At 46.2% G+C, this 26,422-nt stretch overlaps 1 protein-coding gene across 1 annotated transcript in view; it reads right to left on the bottom strand.

Annotated features, from left to right (window-relative positions):
* Positions 1 to 297: 297 nt before the first annotated feature.
* The window catches only part of LOC144124147 (endochitinase-like), a 42,964-nt gene continuing 16,839 nt past the window's right edge, over positions 298 to 26,422 (bottom strand). Inside the window, exons 7-9 of the mRNA XM_077656805.1 lie at positions 24,303 to 24,497; positions 15,191 to 15,313; positions 298 to 447 (exon numbers count right to left, since the gene is read on the bottom strand). Of these exons, the coding sequence (XP_077512931.1) occupies positions 298 to 447; positions 15,191 to 15,313; positions 24,303 to 24,497 (468 nt within the window). The remainder of the gene's footprint in view (positions 448 to 15,190; positions 15,314 to 24,302; positions 24,498 to 26,422) is intronic.

The raw sequence follows: 26,422 nt of genomic DNA on the forward strand, positions 1-26,422 counted from the left end.
TTCGTAGGACTGACCGCATTGTCTGGAACAAATTTAAATCGTTATTAACGCATCAAACAAGATATCTCTCATAATCTTAAGCTTTTGTTTTAAGAGCTGGTTTCTCCTTTTCTGCATTACTTTCCGAGAGCTTCGTTCGCTCCATTCGTTGCGAGGCCTGAACGCACACTGCCTTCGCGCTTCGCTTAGTAGGGATCGTGGGACGCGTTTCTTCAATAATCATGACTGCTATATGTTATCACAAAAAACATGTGCCTTAAGTACCAACAAAACTTTTCAGAATGGTTTATTTCCGAATTAGTTGAAGGGACGATAATGGTCCAACGCCTGTCGCGCCGCCTCGACCATCGGGTACCGAACGCTCTGCTCGCAGCTCCCCGAAAAGTCGTCCGCATCGACCGACCAGAGAAATATGCCTCCAAACTTGTTCTCCTTCATCCACAGCACCTGCGTTTGATAAGGAAGCACGGAACGCAAAACCCATGAGATAACTTCTTATTCGAACCTTGAAGGGTCGCAAAGTGTCTATACTCCATGCTCCCCCTCACAAGTAGCTTGCGGCAGTGTAGTACCTACGGCGATCTGAGCCAATCAGAACAGCACGCGCTGCGTAAATATGTTCCTCCGGGCCCCTCATCTCGTGACTGGTGGCTCCATCACTGGGAACGAAAGAGCACTAGTGTGCAGCTGCTCTATGAAGGAGACTTGGCGGTCGTCATGTTTTCCCGTTTCGGCGCACCACATTGTAGCAGGCCTCCACAGTGCTGTTTTCATGTCTTTCCTTCCTTGCTAATTTAAGCACTGAATGAAATGCTCCCTGTGCTTTCCCCAAAAAGAAAGTCAAAACTACCTGTGCAATTACTGCAACAGATGTTTGAAAAATAGTTCCAGCCCTCGCTGGACGAGCGGCTTATTGGTTCCACACTGCTGCACAGCACTTGTCAGATTGTCATTTTTATGTACCAATATCGCTGCGTTGTTAGAGGACCCAATAAAAAAGCTACTTAAAGATTGCCATAAAATTCTTGCAAATTCGTTTGAGTTTTCAAAAGCACTGCAAAGAGGTTAGTCAATTTACTTTTTGCTGTCGCTTGTCCGTCAAAGAAGGAGCAGGCGTCTTTTACGCAATATATTTTTTCTTACTAATTTAATTGATCCATGCATTTTTTTCATATGCACTGCTCTCTACCCCAAAATTTGGGTGCGAAACTACCTACAGTCTACCTCCGGAGCGAAACACTCTCAGCCTTAGAGGTGTTGCCCTGCCCGACGGCGTTTTGCCAAACCATATCACGTCGGCGCACTCTAGCAGACGACGACTAAAAACGCGATCATATGACTTGACGTCACAGCTGCGACAAGCCAACAGTTTCTTGCGGCATTGGAGGGAACCGAGGGTGTGGATGGGAAAAATGTTCTCAACATGTACGTGTGCCCATGGTTTTTTTCACGACGTTGTAAACAAGTGATTCGCGAGATCTGTGCAAGCCGTGCCGTTGGATCCTGGATACTCGCCATTGCACACCGAAAGTGCCTCGGTTCCAAGGGGTTATGCAAAGCGCGCCACTCGATGTATATACGCCGCTCGACGCTGAAAGTCAGTCCTCGTTTGCGCCTATTCTCGCAGTTCACGTGGCTAACCGCTCGGCTCGTACTGTCTGATAATTTCGAACGTTTGCTCTTTCACTGGCTTTCGATGGAGGTTTCACCGACGGAATTGCCCTCGCGACACGCTTTCGAAAAACAACGATGCGCGCGTTTGGCCCTAACAGTGTTGAGTCACTCAGAGAAAATCTGAAAAAATAATATCTAGCCTAAGCGCTTTTGTTCAGGCTCAAATTTCACACACAGCGCATGGCGTTTGGAGGTCAGACTTTTTTTTGCACTACGTTTGAGCGAGATACTTTCCTGATTCGGTCAGCATTAGTCGTTGAACCATCGTCTGCAATGACGACGAACCAAAACAACCACTTTCGCAGCAACGGTACCGATAGCACCACCTCACTATCGTGTGCAGCAACGTTCTTAGGGTCAGACTCGTAGCTCCGCTCTGGACGCGGCTAAAGCAATGGTCGCAGTAACTAGTGGCGCTGCAGTCGAGCTTTTCTACACTGACTTCCGGCACAGAAGTTTCGTTCGCTGCAGTAAGGAACGACTAATCGAATATTCAAGCCGCTTTTTCTGTGGATGGCGCTCGTAACGATTATGAAAACTTCTTTGTGATGAAATCTTTGCATCTTGATGACTTGAAGCGAGTGTTACACATGCTCTGCTGTTTTGCGGCCGGCTGCACAAGTCGCAACATAAACGATGGCACCGATTGTCATTTTTCCCGCCACCTTGCGATGACGCCCAGTCTAACAGATGGGAGGTCTTGCTTCGCAAGAACAGCTGTCTAGCACGTCGAAGGTATGTGAGCGTGAATTTAAATATGACGGAATTATGAACGACTCAAAACACGTTGTAAACTGGAAAACGTGCGAATCCCTCGCGGGAACTCCGCGCTGTATGGTGCTATTTCTGGACTCTTTCCGTGTTTTCTGGGCCGAATCTAAAAACCAAAAAATGTGCAATTCAATTCCGGTGAAATTTGCTCAAGAGGTGCGCATTCATGCAGGCTTATAATAGGATAGTTTTTCAGCCGCAGCATGTTCGTCGTCTTCAAGTGAGACGTTCGTAGGAACTTATTCTGAATGTGTTGGTGCCACGGTCCTGCTATAGATTGCCGCCATTATTTCGTCTACACTGATGTTTGGTGACATGGTAACTCTTACGCTATACTATGCGCACTGCGAATGAAGCTACACTCTATGAAAACAAGGAAGGGGTGCGGAGTTTTCTACTCCAGGTAGAAAGCGGCACGCCGTCTAATAATTCCAAAGTTTGTTGTCAAGAAAATTGCAGTTTCACCCTGAATGCCTCCAAGCGGCACAACCAGCTGTTGAAAACTGCAGCCTCTGTCACCGACCTTGGCAGAATCTTGATGGAAACACATGGGCTAAATATCTTTGCAGGTGTAATGACAAACATTTTAGGAGCAGGCGGCGAAATCGGAAACTGCTCATTACAAACAACTACCGCGTGAGATATAACACGTTGAATGTCCTGTTGACTTTTGTGTTCCTTTTTGCTGTACCCAGGTGTGCGGGATTCGCTATATCTATTTTATCATTTTCTGAGCGTAAATAGTGCGCTTGTTTTTGTTGTATATTTAGTAAATAACATTCTACCGCTGTCCATCCTCACTCCTTGGCGTCACCTCCTTCCCTACCTCCTATGCTAGTAATTTGTGTTGCGCCAGCTGGAGATCGGGTGGGAGGAGAAATCAGCACTGTTATTATGTAACCAAAACTCAAACGAGACACGAAAATCGAGCTCTACGTGAAAGCGAAACCGGAACTTCTCCGGAGTCACTTCACAAATGTTAGGCAGCACAACAGCCAGCGGAAGTAACGCCTTGTCATGTGATTTCATCATGGGCTTCGTCTGCTTGAATGCACCTACGGGATATGGTTTGGCAACAAGCTGCTCGGCGTTATACTCACGGGGATAATAAGAATGGACCTTACCTCGATCTGCATGAAATAAAGCTTGAAGCTATATGCACCACGTTAGTTGAAGAATATACAATACTACATCAGGTACAATCGCGGGCAAAATTAGGAGGCCCCTGCCAGCGCATATTTAACTATGTCATACTGTATGCAGGCGCAACCTGACAAAGACCATCGAGACGATTTCGACACAGGTGTCCTTTGTCAGATGGCGCCCGTGTGCAGTATACGGCATGGTTTGGCATGCGTTGGCGGTGGTCTCTTCATTTTCCCCATAATAGTACATTTGACATTATGGAAAGCAGTATCACAGACGGAAATATATATATCAGCCTACCAGTGGCCTGAGACACACTCTGAACAGAAAAAGTTCTCATCTTCATTTACCGAGCACATTGAAGTTACAAAAGATCTGTTTTCAAAGCGGTACTCTGCGTTCCATGGGCCCTGACTTTTGTATTCCAGTTCAAGTGGAGCCGCTGATATAGGCTTGCAGTGCTTGGTTGCAGCCATTTCAGCGTACAGCCTCGGCGACCCATTTAATTTATTTTCTTTGTGAACACACGCAGTGTTGCGCGTGAACTAAAACCACTCGCCTATTTATTTATTCCAGAAATTTTAACATAAACGACATAATGCCCACATGTCCTGATGTGAATCGTGGGTTTTTTTTTTCAGACATAAATGTCCAACGTTTTTCAATATTTCAACCCTCCAAGGCTTAATCAGCATCTGCAGGGAGGTTCAAATATACAACTATTGTGGAGCACGCCGCCAACGCACTGACTTGGGAGGTAGTAGGATGAACAGAGTTCATGAGCAAGTGTATTTATTAAGACGGGCATTCTTATTAATGTGTTTCATGGCATGGCATATGTAAAGTGTGGGATGGCATGAAATTATGTTCGCAGTTTGAGCTGGCTGCCTGCACTCTGAAAGACCATGATGGTTTTAGTGCCTGTTTGCCGGAAGCCTGCGTTGCGTTGTTAGGCTGCACCCCGGCGCACTGAGATTTGGGAAACCTGCCCAGGTATATATATATATATATATATCCCACCGGCGAAGCGATAGATTAATGTAAGTATTATTAAAACCAGTGATTAGCACTGCACATAAAAAAATTAAATATTCCTCTATGCACCTTGGTTTCGGTGACTGTTGGCTTCCTTCATAGGTATATATATATATATATATATATATATATATATATATATATATATATATATATATATATATATATATATATATATATATATATATATATATATATATATATATATATATATATATATATATATAGTGGAAGCAGTCAGGGTTGCTCAACGGGCCAGTGAAAAGGTCACAACTGGTTCGATTATCTAGGTTTATTCACCAACGGTTTCGGACGGTGGACCGTCCTTCATCAGGGTTAAGTCGAATGAATACAGAGATGTGCGCATTTACGGTCCTAAATGCAGAGGGAGAGGAGGCATTTTCTCTCTCTCTCTCTCTGTGTCGGCTTCCACTAAGGGGAAAGGAGAATGGATGTGAAACAAGTTAAAAAAAGCTAGATAAAATACACAGGTGAAAGACATGCAGCAGAGCTGAGAGGGTTGGATTTTCGCCGAGAAGGCTTAAGCAAGAAAGGTTTCCTTCTGCGGAAGCGAGAACTTCGAGCACAAGGGGAACATAACGAAAACACGGAAAACAAGAAAAGAACAAAAAGGAAAACACCAAAATACACTCAAACAAAACACAAAGGCGCACATAGTATGACCCGCTCCCCAGCGGTGCAGATGTTAAGAACTCTTGTAATGTAATTTACTGTCAGCTGTCAAGACTGCATCATTTCGCCTTGTTCAAAAGGCACTAGTGACCGTTACGAGGGCGCAGTGTCGCCTCAGTGGCGGAAAAGCGGTCGTCCAGACACCGTGTGGAAACCCGATCCCGCAACTAGCCGCTGCCGAAAGCAACCACCGGCCGTTCGTCAGAGGGCGCCTGCGCAGCGCGTCCCACCGCTGACAATTCTGAGAAGGGGGCTAGGAGGGCAAGGAGGAAAAAGGGAAACCAGCATGGAGTAAAGAAGAGGGGGGGGGGGGGGGGGGGGGGCGCATGGTGAGCAGTATAAAAGGAAAAAATGGAAAATAACAGACGGGAGCTTCTTTCTCAATTGGAATGGCTTTTGAGGAAGGCAAAATTGCCCAAGTTCTTATTAATGCCGTGGGTTAATGTCCGAAATTTATGTATGAAATACGATTCCTTTTGTTCTCTTTGGCGGCCGGTTTGAAAACCCGACTGTAGGAGGATGACCCGGATGCTTTCAAATGAGTGCTGTGGCAGACATAGGTGCTTAGAAAAGGGTAGGTTTGGCAGTGTGTGAATGTGGGCCTTGTGGTTGTTGAATCACAACCTGAACGGAGTTTCTGTCTGGCCGATGTACTTCATGCCGCACACGCTGCAGTGAAGCATGTAGACCACATTTGCACTGCCGCAATTTAGAGTTTCTTTGATTGTGAAAGAAACGTCAGAGAAGGTACCTTTTGCAATTCCTGTTGTCAGCATGTGACTGCAAACCTTGCAGCATGGTTTGAGGCAGGGTTGACACCCGGGGTTTGGGTTAGCATTGGGCGATGTTCTGGATTTAACTAAAATGTCATTGAGGTCCTTGCTGCGCCGGTATACCGCTCTTGGTGGCTGGTTAAAAATGCGGGACAGGTGACTGCTTTGCTCGATAATGTTAAAATATTTTTCACGCGTGGCTTGTTTGATGAATGTGTGAGAACGAGGTTGGTTTGCCTTCCACCTTGCTGGAAGTTTTGGAGACTCAGTATTTTATTTCTGTCTAGACCGCGAGCTTTCCGAATAGCGTCTTCCGCGATGGAAGCGGGATATTTTTTCAGTAAGAGATTTGTCTTTAGTTGTACAGCATGGCGGTCAAAGTCATCGAGCTCAGAGCATATCCGTCGGTATCTGTGAGCCTGAGAGTAAGGTATGCTCGTCTTGCAGTGGTGCGGGTGGCTGCTATTAAAATGTAGATACTGCGGTCGGTGGGTGGCCTTTCTGTAGAGCGTTGTCTTAAGTACATTTCTTTTTCTCTGTATTGCCACGTCCAAGAAGTTTATAGATGTTTTGGAGATGCTGTTGGTGAACGATATCGATGAGTGAAATTTGTTGTAGTTTCCTATAAATGTTAATAGTCTAGCTTCATCGTGAGGCCAGATGAGGAAGATATCGTCCAGAAAACGCTTGTAGAGGAGTGGCTTCGAAGGTTGAGTGTTCAGAAATTGTGTTTTGAGTGCAGCCATGAATATATTGGCATAGGCAGGTGCCATCTTGGTCCCCATCGCCATACCGTTCATCTGAAGAATGTGCCTTCCCTCAAATTCAAAGTGGTTGTAATTGAGTACTAAACCCAGAATCGTTGCGAGAGTTTCGCCATCCAGGTGAACCGGAGGATCCGTCCGCAGGTATGCATCCACCGCCGCGCGTATGCCGTCTGAGTGGGGGATATTTGTATATAAAGACGTCACGTCCATTGTGACCAATAAGCTCTCATCGGGAATTTCGATGTTAGACACCACTCTGAGGAAGTGATTAGTGTCTTGAACGTAGGCGGGGATAGTTGGTATAATGTCATTGAGTAAAAAGTCGAGAACGCCAGAAATGTTTTCGGTGAGTGTGCCATTACCTAAGACAATGGGATGACCGGGACGGTTTAGTTTGTGAATTTTCGGGAGGAGGTAGAGCCGCCCGGGGACTGGTTTGACCGGCTTCATTGCTTTAAATATGCCCTGGGATATCTTTTGTTTTTGGAGGAGAGATTTTATCTCACTGTTAATTTCAACTTCGAAGTCTCCTGTGCGGTCGCTGGTGAGTTCGGTGTAAAATTGTTTATTTTCCAATTGTCGGAAACCTTCTTTTAAGTATTCGGTCTTGTCCATAACGACGATAGCGCCACCTTTGTCCGCCGGTTTGATGATGTCGGACCGCCGACTTAAAAAGTTAAGGGCCTGGCGTTCTTCGGACGAGAGGTTGTTGTTGACCGCTCTTGGTTTTGATTTTGAATACGATGATAGGATATCCTTTTTAACGGCAGTGATGTACATATCCAAATGTCTATCCCTGTGTTCGTTCGGAGTCCATGACTTGTCGGATGTCCCTTATATGTTGATTTCCCGGTTCGTTTCGCGGTTTTCAAAATACTCACGCAGATGTAAGTTCCTTGCGAAGTTATCTAGATCCTGATATAATTGAAATTCATTGAATTTTGCAGTCGTGGGGCAGAAGGTTAGACCTTTAGAGAGTAACGCACGTTCCGAGGAAGTGAGAGGCAGGCTCGACACGTTCAACACGTTGTCAGCTCTAATGGAAGGCTCACCAGTAGTAGGCGCACTGTTTTGCTCAGGGGCTAACGTATTTCTAGTAGGGGACGGGCTTATCGAACGGGGCGCTGGTGCCACACCGTCCCGCCGGAGTTTCCTAAGCTTCTCCATGCCTGTTTCTTTGGTCTTTCGTTCTTCGAATTAATTTAGCTCCGTTATTTCTGTCGCCGTTAGATCCGGTTCGAGACGGGTGCATTTTTCAATGTGCTTCAATTCAATAGTTTTGCGTTGACTGCGCCATATAATTAGGTCCACAAGGCGTAGTGAACTCTCGTGTAGAATACCTTTGCACTCAGCCTCCTCGTCAGCATTAAGGGTGGTCATCGCCGGGGTTAGTTGCAACCGCAAACCCTTGGGTACGTTTCCCTCTTCTGAATATCGTGTTAGTGTTGTTCCGTGAGCTTCATACCTGATACGTTTTTCGATACATTTTCGCAGTTTCAGAAATGAGGGTGAGTGAGTTTTTGGGGAGCGGGTCATACCTGTGGCGAGTCAATCGCTGCGCTGTGTCGGGGCGTGGCGTGCCCTCTCGGCGCAGGCCCGTCTCGTCAGTAGCGGCTGCGGTGGGGTACAGGGGGTGACTCGACCTCTTGCACCAGGGGGCGAGTAATAGACGTTGTTTCTGTCCTGTTGCCTGTCCAGCCGCCTCTTGGAGTCTTAGCCACCGGACGCTGACTGGAGCTCCATCTTGTTGCGGGGGCTGTGGCGCAGAGTACGCGTCGGAGGTGATCGCACACGACGGCCACGCCCTCAAATCTCAAATGATATCCATCAGCCGCGAGATCCCTCCACGGTGGCAGCTCATGCAATGCATGGTTGAGGTACGTCACTCCACTGCCAAACTGTCGTAGGTGGCACAGTCGACGCACCTGGTCCACAAAGTTCTGCGTCTGGCCGTTGAACTACGTGACAAATCTTCTGTTCGCTCCACGGCGTCGACGGTTCAGGGCACGCGGGAGAGTCAGGCCCATGCATAGTCTGATCGAGGGTCACTCGCGGCTGACTCTGCCGATGACCGCCTCCATGCTAGACAGGGCGACAGAGGCGCCCGCTTCAGCGATGTCGGCAGCTCCGATGTGAACTATCACTCTGTCGATGGTAGCGGGCAGGTACTCCAGTAGTGCGTGGAGGTCCGAACATTTCGCTGAGTGGTAGATGATGAAGCCGGAGGTGCCCTCTTCCGCCGGATCGAAGTATATATATTTAAGAGAAGTGGCCACTTCTACAGAGCCACATTTATTTGTCAACGTTTCGACCGCGGTGCGGTCTTCCTCAGGACTGTAGTGGTCTCGCGTCAGATGGACGTCGACACTGCCTGTCAACGTCGACACTGTCAACGTCGACACTGCCTCGCAGCTCCTCGAAATGACGCTCACACTACGCGCGTTTTCTCGCTGCGGTTGTCTTGGAATGTAGAGAGAGGAGGCGCTGAGGGAGGACCCGAACGAGCAGAAAGAGAAGGGGATAGTCACGTGACACCAGAGAAGACTGGAAAGCTCGCCCTTTTCTCGCGTCGTCGTCTTGATCATCTGCTAGCTCTCCTCCCGTCGCCCGTTTTGTCTCGAGGATGACTGGTTCGAACGATGACCTGTTGGCAACGGTAATCGTACTTATACTTGTTTGTTCGCTTCTTCTGCACCGTCTCAAGTCGCATGTCGCCGAGTGCCCGGCCGACCGGCCGGCCGGCCGGACGCGCGCAGCCTCCGCCTCCGCCGACGGGTTCACTGAACTGGGACCGACCTCACGGTTCACGGTCGGCGCCCATTGGCTGTTCTCGTCGGACCCTTCGCTGTGCGGGAGGCACAGCAGGCTGTTTGCGGGAGGAAAACCGGCTTGTGTGGGAAGCGGCACGCGGAAAACGTCCTGCGTTGCGCGTTTTCCCGCGTATGTGAGCGCGCTTTAACAAGGAAATAGCAACAACAGTTCAAAAAATTGAACAAAGAATAAAAAAAATAAAGATGGGGGTGCGGGGAGCAGACAGCGACAATATTCGGGGAGGAAGCAAAAAATAGAAAGAAAAGAAAAAAAGGGGGAACTTGTATAGTAAGGAAGGGTGGGGCACAAAAGGAGATGGCGAAACGAGAGAAAGGGGGAGGAGGACGGTGCGAGGGACATAGGCAGCGCAGCAACCACAGGCGTACGAAAGCAAAACGTGCAAACAAAACAGACTAACAAATGCACAAACACAAAGAAGGGCGCCGCTGCAGATGCGTGGCCAAAGAGCCGCCGCTGCGCAAATGACACTGGCAGTGACGAACAGGTCAAACCAGGCGCCTTTTGGGGGGGTCTCACCAATTTCCTGTGAGCCGAGGGCTAGAACGTTAAAGAAGGAGTGGGCTACGTTAACGAGCACATGTGTAAGAACTTACTCAGGGGGTCTGGGTTTCACTGAACGGTGCACCCCTCTCCCTAGGCAGGTCGTTGAACCGACTTCGTCGGGAATACTTGTTTGTAGGGAAGGAGGGCTGGGCTAGCTGTGTACAAAGATTTCAAATTGTCGGAAAATGTAAGGAAAGAACGGCAAAGCTTATCGATACTGCACGAAGAAGGATAGTGCAAGTAAGGAGGGGAATGGTTGCCTGGGATATACACTAGGAGTTATAACGGGTATATCTGAGTTAGCCAATTAACGAGAAGTGTAGTATTATTTTGTTTGGAGTTCGTGAATAAAAGTAAGGGTACCAGGCTTTTCGTTAAGACCTTCTTGAATAGTATTAAACTTGTGGATAAAGTAGGGTTCACGTTGTTCACGTTCTCGCCTGTTTTTGAAGCCCCCTTGAATAATTGTTACTTTAAGTTGGTCAAATGGGTGTACTTCTGGGTTTACATGCTTGGATAGGGGAAGATTTGGGAGAGACTTGGTGTGTGCGCGGTGATTGTTAAATCGAATGCGCAATGCAGTGTTTGTCCTATGTTTTGCTGGTTACACACAGTGCATTCAGGAAGGTAAATAATGTTTGATGAGTCGCAGTCAAAGTTACCGTTGATTGAATGCTGGAAAACTGACCTCGTACTAGTTGCGGAACACGTAGTCTGCTTGTGCTTGCGAACTTTGCAGCGACCCTTACCACAGGGCTCGCATCCGTATTTTGGGTTTTTGTGTTCCTTGGAGTGGACTAGATGGTTCTGAATGTTTTTGGCACGCCTGTAAATCACGCGGGGTGCGCATGTAAATATTTTCGATAGTCGTTGACTTTGCTGGAGAATATTAAAGTGCTTATTAAGAATTCTGTTTATGTTCGGTGCGTTACTGTTAAATGTGAGAATAAGGTTTGTAGTGTAATCATTTCGGTTATCTATTCGTTGCCCCTGGAGTATTTGACTACTGTTCAGATTTGAAGCTCTGCTTATGGCGTCATCACTAAGGGAACGTAGATAGCGCTGTATTAAGAGCACGTTGCGCATGTGTTCGGAGTTTTCATGAAAGTCTAGGTCCTTAGAGCAGATTCTTCGAAAACGATGGGCCTGCGAATAAGGGATGCTGATTTTGCAGTGACGGGGATGGGCGCTTTGAAAATGTAGATATTTTTGAGAGTCGGTTGGTTTTCTATATACGGTTGTACGAACTCACCCCTTGTCCACCAGAATGTTAACATCAAGAAAATTTATTGGACTGGCAGATTAGGTGTGCGTAAACTTTATGTTTGGGTGTACGGAGTTGAAACTGCCAATGAAATGGATAAGTTGTTGTTCTGTGTTTGTCCATATTATAAAAATATCATCCAGATAACGCTTCTATAAGTACGGCTGAATTGGACAAGAAGAAAGAAATTTTGACTCTATATGATGCATGAAGACGTTGGCATAATTTGGGGCCATTCTTGTTCCCATAGCGGCGCCACTTACTTGTAGATAATATTGAATATCAAATTCGAAGCTATTATATTCTAACACAATTTTGGCTAGTGTTCCTAAGACGTTTGGGCTTGGAGATTCATGAGGTCTCCGCTGTTCATCAGATTCTAAAAGGGCTGCAATGCCGTCGGCATGGGGAATGTTTGTGTATAAGGATGTTACATCCATGGTCACAAGAAAGGCTCCTTCAGATAATGTTATATTGTCTATCTGGCAGAGAAAGTGGTTTGTATCTTTGATGTAGGATGGATGTGTGGCTGTAATGTGGCTAATTAGAGTGTCAATGTACTTTGATATTGGTTCCGTGATGGTGCCGATTCCTGAAATTATTGGCCGTCCAGGAATACCGGCTTTATGTATTTAGGGAGCATATAAAAACGCCCGGGAGAAGGATGGGTAGCCGTGAGTGCATTGCATAGTTTCGGGGAGATTTCATTGTGTTTTGTGAGGTGGAGGAGAATGTCAGATATAGCTTTTGAGTGCTCGTCGGTGGGGTCGCCATGAAGTTGTTTATAAAAATTATTGTCAGAAAGCTGTCGGATGCCTTCTGCTATATAGTCATCCCTGTTCAAGATAACAATGCCTTCGCCCTTATCAGCTGGCCTTATGACGATGTCGGTACGGTTGTGAGCGCCTCTAGAGCAGTACGTTCTCTTTTAGGAAGATTGTCTGGTCCTAACCTGTGGTTCTTAAAATTTTAATAATGTCATTTTGAACTGCCTTAATCTAGATATCCAAAATGTTTTCCCCGCCCGATGTTGGGAGTCCAATTTTGGTTTGCTGGGTTTAAGTCAAATACTCCAGCGGCAACGAATAGATAACCGAAATGATTACACTACAAACCTTATTCTCACATTTAACATTTACGCACCGAATATAAACAGAATTCTTAATGAGCACTTTAATATTCTCCAGCAAAGTCAACGACTATAGAAAATATTTACATGCGCACCCCGCGTCAGTTACAGGCGTGCCAAAAACATTCAGAACCATCTAGTCCACTCCAAGGAACACAAAACCCCAAAATATGGATGCGAGCCCTGTGGTAAAGGTCGCTGCAAAGTTTGCAAGCGCATGCAGACTACGTGTTCCGCAACTAGTACGAGGTCCGTTTTCCAGCATTCAATCAACGGTAACTTTGACTGCGACTCATCAAACATTATTTACGTTCCTGAATGCACTGTGTGTAACCAGCAAAACATAGGACCGACAAACACTGCATTCCGCATTCGATTTAACAATCACCGCGCACACACCAAGTCTCTCCCAAATCTTCACCTATCCAAGCATATAAACCCAGAAGTACACCCATTTGACCAACTAAAAGTAACAATTATTCAAGGGGGCTTCAAAAACAGGCGAGAACGTGAACAACATGAACCCTATTTTATCCACAAGTTTAATACTATTCAAGAAGGTCTTAACGAAAATCCTGGTGCCCTTTCTTTTATTCACGAACTCCAAACAAAATAATACTACACTTCTCGTTAATTGGCTAACTCAGATATACGCTTTATAACTCCTAGTGTGTATCCCAGGCAATCATACCCCCCCCCCCCCCCCTTACTTAAACTACACTGCCTGGTGCAGTATTGATAAGCTTTGACGTTCTTTCCTTACATTTTCCGACAATTTGAAATCTTTGTACACAGCTAGCCCAGCCCTCCTCCCCTACAAACAAGTATTCCCGACGAAGTCGGTTCAACGACCCGCCCAGGGAGAGGGGTGAACTGTTCAGTGAAACCCAGACCCCGTGAGTAAGTCCTTACACATGTGCTCGTTAACGTAGCCCACTCCTTCCTTAACGTTCTAGCCCTCGGCTCACCGGAAATGAGTGAGACCCCCCAAAAAGCGCCTGGTTTGGCCTGTTCGTCGCTGCCAGTGTCATTTGCGCAGCGACGCCTCTTTGGCCACGCATCTGCAGCGGCGCCCTTCTTTGTGTTTGTGCATTTTGTTTGTGTGTTTTGTTTGCACATTTTGCTTTCGTTCGCCTGTGGTTGCTGCGCTGCCCATGTCCCCCGCACCGTCTTCCTCTCCCTTTCTCTCGTTTCGCCATCTCCTTTTGTGCCCCATCCTTCCTTACTATACCAGTTCCCCCCCTTTTTTTCTTTTCTTTCTATTTTTTGCTTCCTCCCCGAATATTGTCGCTGTCTGCTCTCCGCACCACCATCTTTATTTTTTTATTTTTTGTTCAATTTTTTTAACTGTTGTTGCTATTTGCTTGTTACACTCCTTTCTTCCTCCTCTGCAGCTCACAAACTTAAAACATTCATCTGACGCGAGACCACTACAGTCCTGAAGAGGACCGCACCGCGGTCGAAACGTTGATAAATAAATGTGTCTCTGTAGAAGTGCCCACTTCTCTTAAATTTTTATTCTGCGGAGCCAACGCAACCTACGTTCGTAACACACACACACACACACACACACACACACACACACACACACACACACACACACACACACACACACACACACACACACACACACACACACACACACACACACACACACACACACACACACACACACACACACACACGTATATATATATACATATTAAGGAAGCCAACAGTCACCGAAACCAAGGTGCATAGGGGAATGTTTGTAATTTTTTTAATTTGTACTGCCAATCAGTTGGTTTAAAGAAAATTACTTATAAAGCAGCAGAAAAAACCACCATGCCGCCGGTGGGATGCGAACCCACGATTTCCGAATATCGCGTCCGGTGCCATTCTCCCAACAGCAGGCACTACAAAACATATCAATCATGGAAACACTGTATATTTCCGCGTTCGTATTGAATTTCAAAAAGGGTCCTATTCTGTTCATATAATCAAAAAAGCGCGAATATTGCTTCTTTAGGGGATACATCTGCGACAGAAATTGCGGGTCGATCAGAAATCTCATGCGACATTTCTGCGAAAGCAGTTGGATCTTTAACTTCGATGATTAATCCTTTTCCTGCGCTGAGTACTTTAGCTCAAGGCCGATGTTTCACACTCATGACAGAATATTTCTGGAAGGTGAAGGTGGTCGGATATGAGTGGAGAGTCGAGGGTGGCGGTGGGCGGGTAGAAGTTCCCTACACAGTGGGGTGGCGTTGGGAGGTGACTATCGCGTGGCGCTTGTGGAGAATAGCTTGCTTCCCTACTGCGTCTGTGAATTCTATTTCGCCGTCACTTTTTGGTTCCGCTGCTGCGTTGGTTTCTGTGGGTGGGTCGGTGGTTAATGGAGTTTCTGGAGGGGTAATGGGTGCGGGGGGGGGGGGGGGGGGGTTGGAGCGGTGGACGAGAGTGGCTGAATGTGGATGGGCTTAGGGGTATTTCTTCTCTCACTATGATTATACGGTCAGCCCTAGCTCGCCTATGATTACTGACAAAGGAAAGTTCGGAATATCGCTTCGCGCACAAAACGTACCTTGGAGTAGGCGCTGTGCTTGTCTTCGTAGCTGATCCACTGGTCCTGGTAGTGGATGTAAGGCATTTTCGCTGGGTCCACCCACACTCGGGTCCATTTGTAGTAATGGACGCGCCGACACGTCTGCAAACGCGGGTGCAGGGAATATGTAACTTCGTCTTGGTAGCTACTCTGCCCGCAACCAAGATAATGCACAGCCATCAGATATACGGATTGCTGTAAGTCTAGCAAAATTACACGCTCCCTCGCTACTTACGCACTCTACTTACGCTACTTGCTCTCTTTGCAAGATACCAAGGTGAGGGCGTAGCCTTATTTTACGTTGGTTCCTCATGAGGCTGTGTTCATGTTTCAACCTCTTTCTGATGAGGCTAATGTCTGCATGCAGTAAATTTGCTCATCTAATCAGCGATCAGTATTTATTTTGTGGACCGCCATTTAACGCAATGATATAGCCTTTCGTTAAATGACTAATAAGCCCCTTTCAGTCAATCACACTTCTTAATACAATGCGTTGAAGCGCCCTCATGCACCTTTGTATCTTTTCTTTCAGAATTAATGCTCCTTCGAATGTACTTATGATTTAAAGTAAAATTAAAACGTAAAAGGATTACAGAGATTGAAAAGTTTAGTGAATAAAGAGCGACGCGCGAAATCTATTAGTGTTGGAAGCCCTGCTGTGCTGTTCTGTTGACGTGGCTCAGCTACCCAGGCTGCGGGGCAGTGGCTAAGTACCTGGCGGTGTTGCTCTAGCTTGCTAAATTTCTCCTTTTTGTCTGTGCCTGTTTGCTCCTGTTCTTGGGTGATTGGGTGCGGGACGAAAGCTTAATGTCTACTTCTTCTCCTGGCCAGGGGTTTTCCCCTTGGTCGGCACCTCTTCCTAAAGACCAGCTCCCAATCGATCTCTTTTTCCGCAGCGGTGTTTCAAGCATTCCAGTCGCATTAGTGCCTTCCGATGGAGGCGCTATCCGACTGAACAACCCCGAGGCCGTGCAGGCGGCTCTTAGGTCAACATCGCAGCATTTCATGCACATTACCGACGTCCGGCAGTTCGGCAGGGGTGGCATTTTGTGCAGGTCGCCGGATAAAGCCTGTATTGAAGACCTGCTGAAGTGTACTTCATTCGCCAACCACCTGGTGAGCGCATTCATTCCACCTCATCTAGCATGTTCCAAGGGCTTGGTCCGAGGGGTCGACTCTCGATTGAGCCCTGCGGAAACGCTTGAGAACCTCTAGCCTGCGGGAGTGATTGCTGTCCATCGATGCAGCAGGATGGTTGACGGAGAAAAAATTCCTACGGAGTCCGTAATTGCCACATTTGCAGGAATATTTTGCCCGTCAGAGATTAAGGTGTGGCCATTGGTTTTTCGAGTAGATGCCTTTAACTCTCGGCCCCTTCAGTGTCAAAACTGCTGGCGATTTGGCCACAGCGGCAAAGCCTGCAAATCGGCCTTACGCTGCTGTGCCTGTGGAGAACGTCATTGCAGAGAGGAATGTCCTGAACAGCAAGAGAAATGTTGTTTGTGTAGCGGTGCTCACTCTGCTGATTCGCCTGACTGTCCTGCACGAGCACAAGAAGTTCAGGTGCTCGAGCTTATAGACAAGCGCAGATGCACGCGGAGAGAGGCTTTTGCCGCAGTCATGGAGAGAACCTCAGCCTACTCTAGTGTGGCCGCCAAATGTCCACCCATAATGGATTCTAGTTGGTCCCAGGCTATTACAGCGGCAGTTGAGAAAGCTGTGGCAAATGCAATGGATCGCATTATGGAAACCGTGTCCACGTGCATTTCGCAGGTCATAGCTGCTCAGATGACCAATCTTCTGCAGGCTTCCACCGCTCCGATCTTGTCTTGTTTGGCTTCGGAAGCTACCCCTCCTTCTGTAATTATTGATTCCGCTCCACAGGGCCAAAAACAATGTGAGCAACAAAAGACCTCTCAGGCCTCTCCTTCGCATAGCGTTATGGACGCATCCTCTATGGATTGTATGGATATTGAGTCTGATCTCCGCGCCCAGAAACGAAGTGGGTCTCCTCTGAATATTGCAGGTCCATCTTGCCCCCAGTCAAAGACAAAGAGAAGTAACGCAAGTCAAAACGCTAAGACCAGTATTCTAGAAAAGGCAGTCGCGGCTGCGGCACTTCCGCCAAGATAGGGTTCTTAAGTGTACTCCAGTGGAATTGTCGATCTATATTCTCAGCTTCAACAGATTTAAATTGCCTATGCACTCAGCTTCTACCGGATTTAGTTGCTTTACAGGAAACATGGCTAACTTCAAATTTCAATTATCATCTCAAGGATTACCATCCGTTCCGGCTTGACCGGTCATCACGAGGGGGAGGGTTGTTAGTGCTCATATCTACAAAGTTTTGCCACAGGGCATGCATTCCTTTTCAATATGCGGACAATGAATGTGAAATCCTTGCGGTTGACCTTAGTGTCCCAGGTCAACAGCCCTTTACGGTAGCTAATGCATATTTCCCTTCTGGTGTGCGTGATACTCGGCCCCTTGACTCACTCATGTCTAGTAGCCGATCTCAGGTTCTTTTACTTGGCGACTTCAATTCGCACCATGTGACTTGGGGGTTTAAAACAGATAGCTTTGGTTCTAGACTATTTGATTGGGCTTCTGGCAATAACTTGATCTGCAACAATTCCGGATTGCCTACGTTTGTCCGCAGTCAATGCCGCTCTGCCTTGGATTTAACTTTTTCCTCCCCAGGAGTCTCTGTTATGTCTTGGGCGCCTGTTGACTGTGCAACAAACAGTGATCATCTACCGATTAGTTTCAAGTTTGCGTGTAAATTAACTCTTCCTGAGCGACATCAGCGCACGCTAATAAATTACAATTGCTTTAAAGACACGCTAAAATCAGCCCTCCAAATCACTTCAGACACTCGCGCTCAGAGAAGTGCCGAAAGCAAGGCTGCACATCTATGCTCGGTACTGGACCATGCAAGGCAAAAGTCTGAATTTTTGCTTAAGAACACAAAGAGTGCAATCGCGAACAATTGGTGGAATGCTGAGTGCACGCGTGAATATAGACGACGAAAAGCAGCTTGGAAGAAACTTCTCATCAATCAATGCCCAAAAAATTGGCTGGATTATAAGTATGTTGCAGCAACATTTAAGCGCACTGTCGCCCGTGCAAAGGAGGAGTATAATACAAATCATTATGATTTCCTTTCCCAATCAGAAAATAAACGAGCTTTATTTAATTTCCTGAGGCGCAACAAGGTGATTCCTCCGGCTGCCAACATTGAATCCTTTGTTCAGTCCCCTGCTGACATCGCAAATGCCTTAGAGGATATTGCGTGTGGCCTAGAGCTTCGCTTTACATCGGCTTTACCTTCTCCTACTATATTCACATGCACCTCAAGTGATTTCACTGAGGTCTCTATGCCTGAGCTGTCGCAAATTGTTCTGCGCTTATCCCCAGCGGCTCCTGGCCCCGATAGGGTCACTTCATCTATGATCAAAATATTGTTCAATGAATCTCCTGCAGACCTGTTGGCTCTAATAAACCATTCTATTAAAGGTCCTTGGATACCGCATGAGTGGCGTCTTGCTGAAATAGTTCCATTGCTTAAAAAGCAAGGGGAGGGCTTAACTTTAGACAATATACGCCCTATTTCGTTAACATCGAACCTTGTGAAATTGGTGGAAAGGGTCCTTCTCAGCCGTGTCATGCCATTCATTTCAGAAAATGCTGTATTGAATCCATGCCAAATTGGTTTCAGGCCGGGTTTCAGCTCGCAATAGAAAAAAGTTTGCTGCGCTTGTCACCTTGGATGTCAGTAAAGCATACGACAGCGTGGAGCACTCGACTCTATTACTAAGATTACAGGAACTCAACTTCCCAAGCTATTTTGTAGCCTGGATATCTGTTTTTTTGGAAAATAGAGAATTTTACTGCTCCCAAAATGGTGTTTCCTCAAGGAGATTTCCACAGACAAGAGGTGTTCCGCAAGGATCAGTTCTCTCACCTGTTCTTTTTAACATTTTTCTAAGCTCAATTCCATGCATTCAAAATGTGAAAACTTATGTGTACGCCGACGATATTGCATTTTTTGCATCAGCAAGTGACATTCACACTCTTTATCAAACCCTACAAAATTACCTCAATGTTCTTGACAACTGGCTAGGAAGAATTCATCTGTCCCTTAATGTGAAGAAATGCGCATTGTTAGTATTTCCAGTTTCTGTTCCAGTAAATATCTGCCTGGTCTATAGAAATAACATAATACCTCAAGTTCAGACGATGAAGTATTTCGGTGTAATATACGACCCTACTCTCTCCTGGTGGCCCCACATTGAGTAAGTTTCTGCAAAAGGAGTTCGGGCCATTGGCATCCTGCGCAGGCTTTGTAGTGCTAGGTCAGGCATGAGAAGGCATACGCTTCTGATGATTTATAAAATGTACGTCCGCCCAATTTTGGAGTTCGGGTGTGTTTTATTCTCAGGAGCTCCTGCCTATAAACTTCGCCCTCTTGTGCTTTTGGAGCGTGAGGCGTTGCGCCTTTGTCTGGGGCTTCCAAAATATGTCGCCAATGCTGTTCTGCACCTTGAGGCGCGAATGCCTTCGTTATCAGCTAGGTTTCGCCTTTTAACAGTTCAAACATTTTTAAAATTGTGCGACTCACCTCTTCACGCTTCCAGTATAATATTTCTTAGTCAACCTTCCGCCTTTTTTAGTGCTGCCTGGTCTCGATTTCATACCCCGCAGATATGTTACGTGCAGTCCCTCCTTGATCGCATAAATATTCATTTCACAGATGTCCGCCAAATATTTAACAACTCCTCATCTGTCCAGATTGAATTCGATGATATTTTCCCATCGAATGCAAAGCTGCAGCCCTTCCCACTTCTTCAGGGTCTATTGCAGGACCACCTAAGGTCCTTTCCCTCTTATGTTCTTATTGCTACTGATGCCTCGCAGGATCGCGAAAAGGCAGGTGTGGGAATTTTTTCGCCTTCACTGGATTGGTCTTTTTCTCTCCGTCTTCCTGACTTCACTCCAATTTTTCTCGCTGAATTATTAGCAGTAATCTTAGCCTTACGAAAATTAGAATCTACAGTTTCCCAGGTCGTGGTTATGACAGACTCTCTGTCCATTTGCTCTTCCTTATCCTCACCCACTTACTCTCGGCCGTTACGCCTCTTTAAGTTCCTGATTCCGCTCCACCTAAATTCGGTAAGGTTGCTTTGGGTACCCGGTCACATGGGCTTTCACTTAAATGAGGTTGCAGATTCCTTAGCAAGAGCCTCTCTCAGCGGCCCAATTGTTGCTGTCCTGCCATCATGTGCATATACAGCTGCGGTGAGGTTTCGCAGCTACACAATATTTCAGGAATTTGCTGCCTCGGCTCTTACATCACCTCCCGAATATCAGCATCTTCTGCATCCTTGGAGTAGCAAAGACTGGCGCTCACGCAGACTAGAGGTCTCTTTCACGCGCTTGCGTTGCCGGGTTCCCCTTCTAAATTTCTACCTTCACAGATCTGGCCTGGCAGCTTCCCCACTGTGCCCTTTTTGTGCCGAACCTGAGACAATAGATCACTTCCTGCTGTTCTGCCGCCGCTTTTCTCATTTGAGGAAGAGTATTTTGCAGATTCCATTTCATCAACTGGGGCTTGCCTGTGTCTTCCGCGGTTGTTCTTTCCATTGGCGCTTCTTTGCTTGGACGAAGCGACAGGAGTGTGCGCTCTGCTGTGCAAAATTTTCTTCAAGAAACGCAGCGACTCCCATTCTAATTTCTTTTTCCCGCCCTCAATCAGTACGACATTGCAACATTACAGGCATTGTGTACTATTATGCACATTAAGCAATTGTCCCGTCTTTGATCTCCAAGTTAACTGGACCCCTTTCCTTCCCTTTTCCAATCTCTTAGACTACATACTATTACCACTCCTTTTCCCGTCAAAACTTTCCTGTATCCAGTAAGTAACCGCCTGTGTCTTGGCCACTCCCCCGTAGTGGGTATGTGCCAGCAACGTCTGAGGCCTTCCTTCCTTCCTTCCTTCTGGTGGTATGAAAGGGCTACGTCCGTAGGCCTGCGATGGGATGCCATTGTGGGAAAGCTACTAATGGGGCTAGATGGGGTTTCATAATCAACTTCCGCTGTGCACTACTCCGTATACAAAAGGGCTGGAACAGGGCAGCATAGAAACGACGCGAACAAGCAGAGTGCGGACTGTCAACTGTCTTGCTTTAGCGGAAATTCGCTTTATTTTTTGTTGAAAAAACTTTCATCAAAAATTAAACAAAAGCAAGAAAGGTACCAAGGGCTTGAGTGCGCTCATTTCAACCACTGATTTTAGGCATGCGCGGATGGTCAGGTCACCATGGTGATTTTTCTCAACTATTTCCTTTATCGCTGAAAACGGGCAGTTTCCGAATGGTGTGCGTAAAAAATTCATTCACCTCAAAATTTTGAAAATTTTCCTTTTTGCAGAGTCATAGTGTAGGTAAAGGAGTTGTCTTTTTAATGACGTAAAGAAAATGCAAGATATATGTTTCTTAAGAAGAAAAAATCTGTTGGCGATATTTGAGAGACTCTCACAAAAAATGACAAAATTCTTAGATAAATTCATTCAGGAAACAGAAGAATCATTCTAAAGTATATGCTTGTCAAAAACGAGTATTGCAAGTAACGAAACTGTTCATGCTAACATTTTCGATCGCGCGAGGTGCTTCGGGCTACCGCGCCGAGCAGTGCCAAGGTGAATCCTGGGCCGTCTTGGAGAAAACTCGATCCGCTACACTGCTGGTCGCATCGAATCGTTTTGAACACGCCCACAGAGGCTCAGAAAGCAGCGAATTGCCTCGGAAGCAACAAAAACGAAAGTCACGAGCGGGCACCTATCGAAAGCCAGGGCTGGACCGAGCAGTCGACGGTGTCCGAACTAAAATGGGACATATTTGGACGTCATCTTTTCAGGCAACGCTGTCACTTGTACCTGCAAAGACAAATGTCGATGCGGGGGAATCGCGAGCACACCGCAATTGCCGAGCAGCGCCGGCGAAATGCGAAGACGCCACCTTGAACGCCGTGCTTGCTGTATTCGCTCCGCGTTGATAGGTTTGGCTCGAAATTCAAAAATGCTCCCTGATATGGCTGATGAACAAACTGTATTCTAAACTCAAGTGCAGTTCTTTAGCAACATGCTGGAAACCCTCATTGGTCCAGACCATGCGTTTTGCATGGTCCGCGGATTATGCAAAATGGGCCATTTAGGGATATCACAAAAGTTAACTTCGACGTAACTGCAGCGTCAGTGTCGTGTCGAGAGTGTTTTCCTTCCATTGTGCTCGTCTTTTCTTGCGCTGCAGTTATGTCGACGCTAAGCAGCCAACTTGCCCAAAAGATCATCTTACTAAATCATAAAAGTTAAGAAGACAAGTTCTTTCGACGTCAAATTTAATAAGAGTTCACATTCGCATGCGCCTTTGAATCCGGACAACATGCGAAAAACTTCGCACAGCTCTCGCCTCAAGTCATCTTAGGACCCAAGAAGGATTGTGATCTTAAAGGGGCGCAGTTGCACATGCACCAATGTGTAGCAAAGGGCTAATGTTGTCAACAAACTTCACGAGTTGAGCCCTCCACTACGGCACCTCCTTCTTCCCTTCTTCTTTCACTCCCTCCCTTGTCCCTTCCCTTTCGGCGCGGTTCAGGTGTCCAACGATATATGAGACAGATACTGCGCCATTTCCTTTCCCCCAAAACAAATTATTATTATTATTATTATTATTATTATTATTATTATTATTATTATTATTATTATTATTATTATTATTATTATTATTATTATTATTATTATTATTATTATTATTATTATTATTATTATTATTATTATTATGCTCTCATAGCCTGACGTTCAAATATAGTCGTGTGAGGCGACATAAGCCTGGACACATGACAGCAATATCTTTTATACACTGCACGTTATTCTGTGACTTTAACGAACGCTGACTTTTCCTAGTGAGTCTTCCTTCTATTTCATTTTTTATCTCCTCACCCTTTCCCCTGTGTAGTACGGTAGCAAACCAATTATTCTTCCGGTTAACCTCCCTGCCTTTCCACTGCTTCCTCCTCCTCCTCCTCCTCTCAAGAGGAAGGCGTAAACTGGTACACATGCCTTATGCGGCATATGTTGGCATCACTACCGAGGTAAGAATTATTAAAAATTACGCAAAGGTTCTTAAATGCTGCATGACGTCCTAGTGCGCTTCTCTTCTCCAAACAAATTTCAGCCCGCCTTTTGAAACTGGCAGCGGACAGTTTCTGTTGATAAGTTCGAAAAGACCGTTTCTATGATAACGTGTTAAACGGAATATTTCTGTGCGAATGAAGGCAACGTTTTTTTTAATTTTCCACTCTGTGTCCCACCTGATACGCCTGACATTGCAGGGTACATTTCGGAACGTTAACTACTCGCAACTTGCTTTTGTCTTTTTATGCCATGTGTTCAAGAAAGAACTAAGTCACTTTCAAAAATGCGCTTTTTTCGGTAAATATATGGCTTTTGCGTCATAAAATTATCAGTGTGGCCGGACACCGAAAACCGGTTAATCGTCTTAAGTAGCAAACTGGTTAACTAATTTCTGATAATTATTTTTTACTGTTACAGTTAGCCAACCGGTTGCAATTTAGGATTTGCAGCCGGTCGTTAGTAATAGCCATGTCTTTTTTTACAATTTCCAAAACGCGGTAACCCTTGGCGCTGGGGACGAACCAATTTCGAAAAGCACGCAGGCAAGGGAACCATTCCAGTGCTCGTAACTAGTAAGAAAAAAAACAAATTGCGTCCAGCCACAGCGCCAAAGGTAACCGCGTTTTCTAAATTATGAAAAAGAGATATGCCTGTTACTATCGATCGGCTACAAATTTCTAATTGCAACAAGGCATCTAACTCTACAAGTTAAGAATTTAATTATTAAAAATTAGTTAACCAGCTTGTTACTTAAGACGATTCACCGGTTTCTGTTGTACGCCAACATTAGTAATACTATGCTGAAAAAGCGGTACCTTTACCTCAAGAGACCTATTTTTGAGAACTACTTAGCCTTCCCTGAAACACCTAGTGTAATGCGCAGGAAGTTCGGCTCACCTCAAGGTAATTCATGTAGCCTGCCGTCTTGGTAAAGTTGGCGCCGTAGCCGAGTGGGTGGTCTTTCTTGAGCCTTGCGTCGATGCCGTTCTGTCGTTGGTTTTCAAGAGTGTACGTACGTCCGTGAGTGGCGATCCCCATCACGATCTGGTCTTTCGGCACTTTTGCATTGACCCACTGATTGAGGCAGCCATCCTGCGAGCGAAAGCAGAGGAAGTGTCTGTGTCTTGGGTGCCGCAGTTTTTGTTGTTGTTTTGTGCAGGCTTCCATTAGGCGCGCCCTGAGACAACCGGCTGATCAGAGCAGGAGGAAAAAACCAACTTATTTCATCGGCAGCCTCTGCGACTACGTCAGCGCAACGGGTCGTCACTCCTTCTCTTACCTTTCAGTCTCCCGCATTCCTTCCCCTTTTTTCAACTTATGCCTCATGGCACACTTTTCGAATAAAAAAAATCAACTTGTTCAGACATGAATACAGGCTACACTCCATGTGCGTTTAACTTGCGGGATATCTTATTTTCACATGTTTGATGCATTTTGCATAACTTTTACCTCTCAGAATTAAATGGGCACTTTTGAAGTTCCGATATTAGCAAGTAGAGAACAGCAGCTCAAATAAATACTGCAATCTCGCGAAGTTAAGCACGTCTTTAATTTCTGAGTAGCGATCTTTAATCAGAAAATTATTTAAAAATTCAAGCCAATTTAAGGACTTTTTTTCTGAATGGGGTCTGGAATTACGGCTACATATTTACTTCGTGCGGATAGTCGATGCGTGTTTTTATTCAATACTGTTTTGTGGCACTTTAACAATATTCAAATGCTATGTTTACATTTGCACAATGTGTCTTGGAATAGCACAGGTGTATGCCTCCTACAAAACAACGCTTCGAGCTCGGAGCAATGAGTAATGTCGGCCTGTATTTTAGAATTGATCAATCATATTCCATTCTAGAAATGTTCCGGTTGCCTTCCTCACAGTTTCAGAAAGAAAAACTGCTTGGTGCTGTGAAAGGGTATGCTGATAGCCTGTTTCTCACCATTCGGGAAACATCAAGCATCAAGACGACTTCGTAAAGCTCGACTCCAAAAATGAAGATCATTACCTTGGGATTAGGCAGGAGACGGCGCTCAATTCTTGGTCGTGATACCAGCAGTGAGTATACGCCGTAAAAGGCCTAGATAATAACAACCTGCACCAACTCTGAAGACGCGATTCAAGAAGTTTATGAAGCTATGACTTCAGAAAAGAGCTTGTAAGCATCAAACATTTTCAGCTTAAAAGACAGCTCGCATATTTTCGTGCTAACATTATGCGAAGGATAGCATTGCAGCCCATTGGAACCAGGCTGTAAGTACATCATGACTGCTCACTTGCTTCCTGTTTTCTTTAAAACATACAGCTTTTGACTCTTTCGGGAAGGCACCACCAAATTTCAAGATGCACTCGACTGATTGAGCGAAATGGTTGGTTTCTTTCACTCATCGCAATGAAATAAATATACTTGTGTCATATTCTCGGCAAAGGATTCTGCAGATCATTCTTTGCGCTTTTGTTGTTTATGACTGCATTTTTATTACTGCGCTTCCAAGTTCATAGGGAGCCGATTTTACAATACACGGTATCAGGTACTTACTTTTCTGGTAATATATTTTTATGCGTTGCATATCGCAATCACTCAGTTCAGCCCTTGGGCGCGGCCGGGCAGCCACCAAACCACGTGACGTGACGTCACGACAGCCGGAGGAAAAGCTGGGCCCCAACTCGCGCGGTCGCGCGCTGCCGCAGCCACCACCTGACTCCCGCTCCTCCCGCTAGGGGCGCTGCGCCGGCGCGTGACGTCACGGAGGAAAAGCTGGGCCCCAACTGGCGCGGTCGCGCGCGGCCGCAGCCACCACCTGACTCCCGCTCCTCCCGCTAAGGGCGCTGCGCTGTGATTGACGTCACGGCATATGTATAAAAGAGCTGCGCTCCTTCGCCGGGACAGTCTTATACCCCTGTCACACGGGCATTTCGAGGGCCCTCGAACCGACAGTCTATCGACTCAAAGGCGATCGAGCGCTGCTACACGGGCAGTTTCAATGGCGATCGAGTCAATAGCCTATCGAGTCAACGGAGC

This window comes from Amblyomma americanum, chromosome 3, assembly GCF_052857255.1.
Source record: "Amblyomma americanum isolate KBUSLIRL-KWMA chromosome 3, ASM5285725v1, whole genome shotgun sequence".
NCBI lineage: Eukaryota > Metazoa > Arthropoda > Arachnida > Ixodida > Ixodidae > Amblyomma > Amblyomma americanum.